The 9,026-nt window shown below is 41.0% G+C and overlaps 1 protein-coding gene across 3 annotated transcripts in view; it reads left to right on the top strand.

Annotated features, from left to right (window-relative positions):
- Positions 1 to 9,026, top strand: part of Armc8 (armadillo repeat containing 8) — a 94,574-nt gene that overhangs the window by 62,700 nt on the left and 22,848 nt on the right. For 2 of the 3 annotated variants that reach the window (XM_031345782.1, XM_031345781.1), the window contains 3 exons: positions 4,264 to 4,346; positions 4,649 to 4,730; positions 7,132 to 7,218. In XM_031345782.1, the coding sequence (XP_031201642.1) occupies positions 4,264 to 4,346; positions 4,649 to 4,730; positions 7,132 to 7,218 (252 nt within the window). The remainder of the gene's footprint in view (positions 1 to 4,263; positions 4,347 to 4,648; positions 4,731 to 7,131; positions 7,219 to 9,026) is intronic. The other variant, XM_031345783.1, reaches the window with a different exon arrangement.

Below are 9,026 nucleotides of genomic sequence, written 5' to 3'. Positions count from 1 at the left end.
TTTTGGTATTTTCAAGACAGGGTTTCTCTGTATAGCTCTGGCTGTCCTGGAACTCACTCAGTAGACCAGGAAGCCTCACATATATTGTGATTTTGTATCATTTTTACCCTCTTAGGGACTGGTAATTCTGATGAAGATGAATCAAATTCTCAATTTTGAGCTTCCTAGAATGCTGTCGAGGGTCTGCTTTATAACAACTTCATCTACGAATCTGTACCTATAGATTTCTAGGAAAGGTCAGTTTGTGACCAGAGAGAAGGTGTCTAAGATAGCCTTACTGTAAAAAACCTAGGAATGAAGTGTGAGGCTACATTTGACTGTTAACCTGGTGGGTACTAACAGCTCTTCATCGTTCTTCCTGAGCTTAAATGGTGTCTAGGAAGGCCATTGGTGGTCATTCCCCAATTTATAGAGGAACCCCCATTCTTCAGAATGGTTATGGTTCCTACCTGCCCTTTTGTGTTCCTCTCATTCTGTCCCCTTTAACCTCATGATCCTGTCATTCCTTTAGATGCTTTTGCATCTGTAGGTACAAGTGCCACAGCACCAAGTTTGAGGGGAGGAAGGAATCTCTCTATCACCTGTGTTTTTTTGAGTTTTAAACCATGCTCACTACTAGACACCCATATTTGTTGAATAAATGAGGACAGGAATGCAGGTGGGAACTGGATTGATTGGCTTTGATTCCTGGTTTGATGTGTATATCACTAGGCCTAAGTCAGTCCCTGTTTTTTCTCCTGCTTACCTGGATTTCTATATTGCTTCTGAACAACACTATATTCTTGTCCAGAGAGACCAATTGCTGTTTCCCATTGATAACTTGAAGTGGTTTCTGTGTCTCCTCACTTTGCTGAAGTTTCAGAGAGGCATGCATATTCTTGCCTATGATTCTGTAACAGATCACTGCATAATATTGTATTTTACACCCTCTCCCATGGATTTGACTAGCCACTGTTTTATTTTGGTCAATGCCTTGTTCCTTTTCCCTGGGGGCTGTTTGATTGTTGGCCTTAATAACTTTGGGAAGGAGGTCATAGCCTTGATGTGGGGCCATAGTAAGCTTTCAGAATTCTGTAGCCCATCTCTTCTATAGAATTAGACCTTTCATTAGGCTAATCATCAAGCATTTCTTTATTTTTACATATATTTGTGAAGCGTATTTACACAACTGCTGTATGTGTGCATAGGTGCCATGGTGTATGTGTGGAGGTTAGAGGGTAACTTTTAGAAGTCAGTTCTTCCCAGTGTGGGTTCCAGGAATCAACTTCAGGTTGTCAGGCTTGGTGAAAGCACCTTCACGGCTCAGGAATTTATGACCTGTTGTTCTATTGAGATCGTCTTTATTATGTGTTACATGACTGTTACACTATCCTGTCACTTCGTAGGTTTACTTCTTTGACTAAATGTGACCAGTAAACATGATCCTTCAGTCTCTTTCAAGACTCGCCCATGCCTGGTTTCCTAAGCACCTGAAGTGAGAGCTGCTAGTGTTTTATTAGAAAGTAATTCTGTGTCTCATTCTTCTATACACACAGCCTCTGATGAAGTCACTGTAAACATACAAGAGAGAAATGGGGGAGTGCTCTGGGAGTCATGGCAGAAGGGATGTAAACTTCATGTACCCAACTTGATGTATTCAGCATAACAAAGTTAAAGAAAAAAGGGACAGAATGGAGAAGGTTCAGTAAGAAGTGGGCGTGGAGCCTTCCATAGCTTCTTCCTACCTCTCGGCCTGGATCACTGGGCTCCTGTGTTTGAGTTAGAGACCAGCTAGAGCAACACAAACAGACCCTAACTCAAAAACAAGCAAGTGTGGGCTAAGTCTAGTAATGTCCCATCAAAAAAAGCAAAGGCTCTATAATGTAGAATTAAGTGCAGAAGAACTGGGATTTGATGGACCTAGGAAGATTTGAAGTGGGAGATAGGTACCACAGGAGATGGGCATCTCTTGCAGGTGAGTACAGGGCTGGGGGTGCCAGTGGTGAAAGTCTGCTGAGAAGCTGGCAGGCATCCACATTGGCAAAACGTATAGTAGAGTTAGAGTAGCTAGCCTGAGAAAGAAGGCACATGTGAGGCTAGACGTTCTAATGGAGCAGAGCGTGGATGTTCATAAAGGTAAGGATGTGATTAAGGTTGGTCTGGCATAGGAACATGCATATTCTTGTACTACATTTACATATCCTTGGGCTATTTGGACATTGTTAAACACTACGAAATGGCCCTTCCTAACTCATAGCGAAAGTGTGCTTCTTTGTTTCTTCTTTGTTTCTGTCTTTTTTTTTTTTTTTGGTTGGGTTTTGTTTTTGCTTATTTGTTTGTTTTGTTTTTTTGAGACAGGGTTTCTCTGTGTAGCCCTGGCTGTCCTGGAACTCACTTTGTAGATCAGGTTGGCCTTGAACTCAGAAATCCACCTGCCTCTGCCTCCCAAAGTGCTGGGATTAAAGGCATGCACCACCACTGCCCAGCTTCATTCTTTCTTTCTGTCTGTCTGTCTGTCTGTCTGTCTGTCTGTCTGTCTATCTATCTGTCTCCTTCCTCTCCTCCCTCCCTGTGTATGTGTGTTATATGTACTTGTATGTTACATATCTGTGTGCAAGTATTACATGTGTGTTTGTGTGCATGCGTATTACATGTATGTGTATTATGTGCGTGCATGTATGTTGTGTGTTTGTGTGTATATTGTGTGTGTGTTTGTATTACATGTATGTGTGTGTGTGTTACGTGTATGTGTGTGAGAGCACAGCCTGCAGAAGCTGGTTCTCCTTCCATCATGTGTGTCTAGGTGCTTGATCTCAACTCCTTAGGCACAGTGGCAAGTACTGTTAGCCACTGAGCCTTCTCGCTGGCCCAAGGGTCTCACTGACCCTTTCATGAGTATCGGGCAGTACCACCTGTGTGTAGTGCCTGTTGAGGCCAGAAAAGGGCATTGACTTCTCTAGACTGGAATAAAGATGGTTGTGAGCTGCCCAGTGGGTGCTGGGAATCAAACCTGTGTCCTGTGAAAGATCAGTGCTTTTAACCACCGATCTGTCTCCGCCCTGTGTTCTCCACTCCTGATGGTAGAGATCTCTTTACTGGTCACTGGTAATTTGAAATGACTTGTGAATATCCTGAGATTTCTCAACACCTGGTCTGAAGTCCAGTTTCTGAATCTTCTCATTTCCCTCTAGTTTGGTGATCTTAAGCTTCAGCTTTGACTGACTATACACTGGACTCATCTTTTTGTAAAAACAAAAAATACAGGTTCCTGTCTATGCAAGAATCTGATCCAATTGGTGTGTCCTAGATATAAGGACTATCAACAATTTCGTCAGGGTACTTACTGGTCTGTGCTAGGTGTTCCAGAAGAGAGCAGTGACTCTTGATGATGGATCATTTATGTTTAGAACTATTAATCAGAACAGTATTATAAGTGTTGCTAAGTGCGTGGACTCTGCAGTCAGAGAACTCTTGTGCTATTCAGAATCCTCCATGTCCTAGCATGTCAGTGAAAACATTCATGATAACGCTTACAGAAGAGATAATGGAAGAGTCTGATAACCAGAGAACACAAGTGCTTAGCACGACAGCTGGCACATACGTAAACTCAACAGATATCCACTGATAGTATTAAATGTTCTTGTGATTGCACTAACACTTTAATAGGAAAAGTCTGTTTTTCCATAGGCCCAGGCAAGTTTAACCTCCTCTGTACACTATTCATTCATCCGTGTATGACCTAATGAAGGTGAATTTCAGGTATCTTATATAAGAAGCAAAGATTAATGATTGTTACGATTTCATGTACCCAGGACCTGGTGCTGTGGTGAAGGACAGCAAGTGTTACTTGTAAATATTTAGCTTAGTTTAAATTTGCTTGGTAAAGTGGAGGTTTAGGGTGGCTGTGTCAGAACCTGAAGATTTCATTCACTTGATGAGGGCAGTGTGGACAATGATTCATTATCATTCTTACAGGAAATGCCTCATATTTTACCTACACCCCTTAACCCAGATGGTTCATGAACATCTCTATAGTACTTAGGCCATTTAACTCTTTAAAACTAAAGAAACACGATTATGCCTGTCATTCATCATGGCTCGTCCTTAGTGCTTGCCGCATCTTTCTGGCGAGCTGCCTGCCCCACTGCAAAGTGATTGTCGAGAGGTAAAATCTTTTGCTAAAACCATGAAACTCTTAATGGACATTAACATACTTGCATTTACAAGCAGTGAAGTTTGTCACCTTCATGTTGTTATTTATGCAGCATTAACCTTTTTCTCCAGATCATTGAGACTGAAAATATGATGGACCGAATTGTGACTGGCTTGTCTGAGTCTAGTGTCAAGGTGCGGTTAGCTGCTGTCAGGTATGAGCTTTACGTGGTCTGAATAAAAATCCCTTGCTCTGTGTTTAGCCTGTTTCCTTTCCGGTCCTTCACTAAGCACAGGATGCAGATGTTCCTGGAACGTGTGCTCAGGTGAATCCATGCAGTGTGTAATGTTACCTAACAGAACCTAGCCTCCAACGCCCGTGAGGTGTCTTGCTGTAGCTGACTTAGTGTTGATAGCCATGCTTGAAGTGTACGTTCGTACTAGTGAAAAGCCAAGCAATTGATTTGAAATGTGAGTTTTGGCTTCTTGGGAAGCTAATTTTGATCATTCTTTATAGATGTTTGCACAGTTTATCCAGATCTGTACAGCAGCTTCGAACCAGTTTCCAGGATCATGCCGTGTGGAAACCTTTAATGAAGGTGAGAAAGTCGCAGCAGTCGGCACAGAGTCTGTGTGAGCTGAGCATCCAGGTCTAGGGTACAGTTGACTCTCGGACAGAACACTCTGATGGTTCTCCTGAGTCACACGTTCTGAGCTGCTGCAGACTTAGAGAATACGGCTCTCAGAGCGTCAGTGTTTCATGAGTGAGAAGGAAGCCCCAGCCCAGGCTTCTTTATTAGCTTGAGCTCCTGGTACTCGTTTGGCCTTCTGTATGTTTATTATTACTCTTTAAACTTAAATCCAGAGATTTTCCTTGCCTCCTTTGGGTTATAAAAAGGAAAAGAATTGGCTATTTCTAGATATAAAATAAAATTTGTGCCATTAACTCTGCTTTTGTGGTCTCCCATGCCAGGAGGAAGGAATACAAGGCAAATAAATCTGGATTATAAAGGGTGCTTCCAATTAGTTGTTGCTAATAAAGTTAACTCTCATTTGGAACCACATCAACTTGGTCTTTGATCTTTTTCTTTTCTTACTTTTTTTTTAAAATCTCTTAAGTATCGGTATTCATTTCATTTGTTCAACAGATTTTTTTAAATTTACTTTGATTTTTGTTGTAGTTGTTTGAATTTTAGTACTTAGTAAGCAAAGCCTCCAGGCACACTGGCCTTGCAAAATCTTTTACTATGGTGATCTTAGCCTTGCTTAAACTTTAGGTTAGAGTAGGAACATCTATCAGTGTGACAGAAAGCAGCACAGATTAGACTTCAGAGGTGAAAACAGAAGGATTTCTTTCTGTGAGCAGAAAGGCTATGTATAAAAGATGTAGGAAATAGCAAGGGTGCCTGCCTTCCTGACCACCATAGAAGGATGGAGTGCGTGAGATAGACCAGTGGACAGATAGCCAGGTGGAAGCTAGGTAATGCATGTCTGAAACCTTGGTACTTGGAAGGCAGAGGCAGGAGGATCTTGAGTCGAAGGCCAGCTTGGACTGGCCTTGTACAGTGAGAACTTGTCTTTGTGGGTTGTTGTTGCAGTTGTCTTTAAAGATGGAGTTGGATTGGTGCTGTAGGCCTTTGGAATGAAGATGATTAGTTCCTGTACAAAAGCTTATCTCACAGCAGAGCATGTGATTCGTTCTTTGAGGTCTTGAAGTAAGATTGGAGTTGTTGTTTAAGAAACAGTGTGAACCCTAGAGCTATTTAACTGTCAGACACTTCAGCGTTGGGTATGTGATTGGTGTTTAGGTTTCTAGAAGGATGTCGAGCTCTAGCCTTGTGATGCGCATCATGACAAAATGTTTGTTCAGTTTCTCCTTTGCTGTGGACCTTCCTTCTTGGCCTGTGACTGCACTTGTCTCTGAGTTTCTGTCGCCTTATTTTACCTATTGGACTTACAGCATCCCTCTAAACATGACTCATTTCCTGCTGTGTTTTTGTTTCCTGAAACTTACTGAGAGCCCCCAGCCTCAGAAGGGTTATATGCCTCCTTCCACTACAATCTTAGTGGTAACACATCGCCTCAGGGGTGGAGCAGTTCAGTCAACAAGTCTGTTTCTGATTCGCAATCTCTCACCTAAAACCAGTGGAGCCAAGGTTGACACGCCCAGATTTTAGAAGGCTCTCCTCAGTTCATATTTTCCTTTACAGTTCCTACTTTTTCTTTTCAGTTGTTTTAACGATAGCTTGACCTTTATTTATTTATAATCGATCCAAGACCTTTTAAGTGTTTTCCATTTCCCAAAATAACTTCTTTTGTGTCTGGACCTTTTTCTCTGGTTGCTCAGCTCAAAAATCTCTGTATCATGCACACTAAGGATAGAGCAAGGTGATTTCTGTCTCCTCCTGGGGCAAATGTTTGATGAGCAGACTAGAAGAGTTTGTACTCATGGCTATATGTGTGTTTGAATTTCAAACCACAACTTAGTCACACATTTAAGATGTGATATCACATGCAAATACTCATTCATTTTGATTTCTCATGGTTGAGAAGCTGCTTATATATCTAATAATTTTTCTCATTTGCTTTTCCATATTTTAATCTGCTGGTTAACTAGACACAAGATAATAGCTGTTTAATATTAATAAAATTTTTGTGTTTTAAATTTTTCTGTTTAGGTAAAATTCATTTATACATACATACATATAATATATACATATACATGCATATATATGATTTTTTGTTCTGTGATGGAGCCCAGGGACTCGTACTTGCTAGACAAGCACTCTACCAATTAAACTGTGCCTCCTAGTCCTATCTTATTAAAATTCTATTAGCTTGACAGCAGAGGTCCGCTTCTGAATTGCAGTATTTTTCCTACATATACTGTCCAGTATGAGAAGTCAAGTTGTAAGATAATTGTTTAGAGTTTTACTTTGTCATATATGCCCTCATCTTTAGCATTTCAAAGTTAATGACATGGCCCTTTTTATTCTATAGGTTTTACAAAATGCACCCGATGAAATCCTAGTAGTAGCATCTTCCATGTTATGTAACCTCCTTCTTGAATTTTCTCCAAGTAAAGAGGTTAGTATTGATTTTTCTTTTATCTGGCTAAAGTTTAGTCAATTACTGTATTCTTTTTTCCTTCTTATTTACTTACTTACTTACTTACTTACTTACTATTTCAGGGCAGAGTTTCTCTGTATAGCCCTGGCTGTTCTGGAACTTACTATGTAGAGCAGGCTGGCCTCGAACTCACGAAGATCCACCTGCCTCTGCCTTGTGAGTGCTGGGAGGAATTAAAGGTGTACACCACTACCAGCTGTCTTTTCACATTTTAAAATAGTGATTGGTGTTGAAATTTAGGCATTGAGTTGAAGAACTCCTTCTGAGTTGTTTGCTTTGAGCAGAGAGGGAAGTAAGTCACTTCTTTTCACAATTGGAATGACTTCCCATTACTTTGTCATGGTCAGCTTACTTAGCAGATGTTACAAAGCCCAGAGCCACTGCAGTAACATTCCCCAAGTCTCAGCTACTTGGGAGCTGAGGCAAAAGGATTCCAAAAGCCTAAAAGCTCGAGGCCAGCTTGCTTATAAATGAATAACTAAAAGATATCACAGTACATAGTTAATAGTCTATACTGAAATTACAAGTGGGGAAATAATTATAAAAATAAATAAGTAATAGACTGTTTTCAAACATTATTTACTAAAGACTTGTCTTTGAAAATGAGGATTGTAAGTCATTTAAAGAGAGTAACTCCTTGAATCAGAAAATAATACTCAGTGGTTATTGTTTAGGTAGAATGAATATAAGGATTTGTTTTCTATCTCCATCCTTAACTGTTTCCTACATGTACAATGAATTTTGGTGGTTTTTACTGCTTTTACTATCTTCCACCTCCATCTTCCAGCTCCTCCCTATCCTACTGAAACCCGCCTTCACAGCAAATCACTTTCTTGTCCTCATGTACTGCTTTGTGTGTGACCCACTGTGTTTACTTAGAGTGGCTTACATGACCATGGATAGAAGTTACTTTCTAGAGCATGGGCAACTTGACTGTAGTCACATTGAAGAACATGACAGCCTTCTCCCCCAACATCCGTTAACTGATGGTAGACCCACAGGAAGGGGTAGAGCCTCATAGGCCCCTTCATACCCATGATGGAATGTTGACTGCAGCCCAGTCTGTGCAGGTCTTACAGAGGTATCCACTGCAGCAGTGAGCTTGATAATGGTTATGTCATGTCCAGAAGATTCTTTCTGCTGCACATCTCCCTGTCCTTTGGTTCTTATGTTTTTTTTTCTACCACCTCCTAATTATATAGTGTTCTCTAAGTTTTGGAGGGGGTCTCTTACTACAATTTATATAAAAACCTTTGTGCTCGTGGCTTTTGCTCTTAATAAAGAAAAACAAACCTACTAAAGGATGAGTAAACACCTTACCCAGATTTACTGTTACATTATCTCTGGTCTGGGCTTGTAGAGGATGCTTACCTGTGCACATAAAAGGGATTCAGTCTCCAACAACAGCAAACAAAACTTTGTGTGTGTGTGTGTCTGTGTGTATGTCCATCTGCCCTGTCCTTTTTTACAATCCCAAGGGAAGGTTTATTGTTTATTAGATCTCTGGTAGTTTGTAATTCATTTTCTATGTTGAAGCATCTGCAGGCTTTGATTAACATAGGATGGCAGCACTGCCAAGATGAAGTCAGGGATGGTTACTGAACACTCTACAGTGGAGGGGACAAAGAGCAAGGCAGGGTCACAGAGCCTCTAGTCCTCTGCCTGCCGTAGAGCACTGACCATATCCAGATTGAGTTACAGTCAGAGCAACTCCAGCCACCTAGAACAGCCTATGTAGGTGAGGAGTCCAGTGAGGAGATGTGGTG

This window comes from Mastomys coucha, unplaced genomic scaffold, assembly GCF_008632895.1.
Source record: "Mastomys coucha isolate ucsf_1 unplaced genomic scaffold, UCSF_Mcou_1 pScaffold23, whole genome shotgun sequence".
In the NCBI taxonomy this organism is placed as follows: domain Eukaryota; kingdom Metazoa; phylum Chordata; class Mammalia; order Rodentia; family Muridae; genus Mastomys; species Mastomys coucha.
This window is presented reverse-complemented; position numbering and strand designations above follow the sequence as displayed.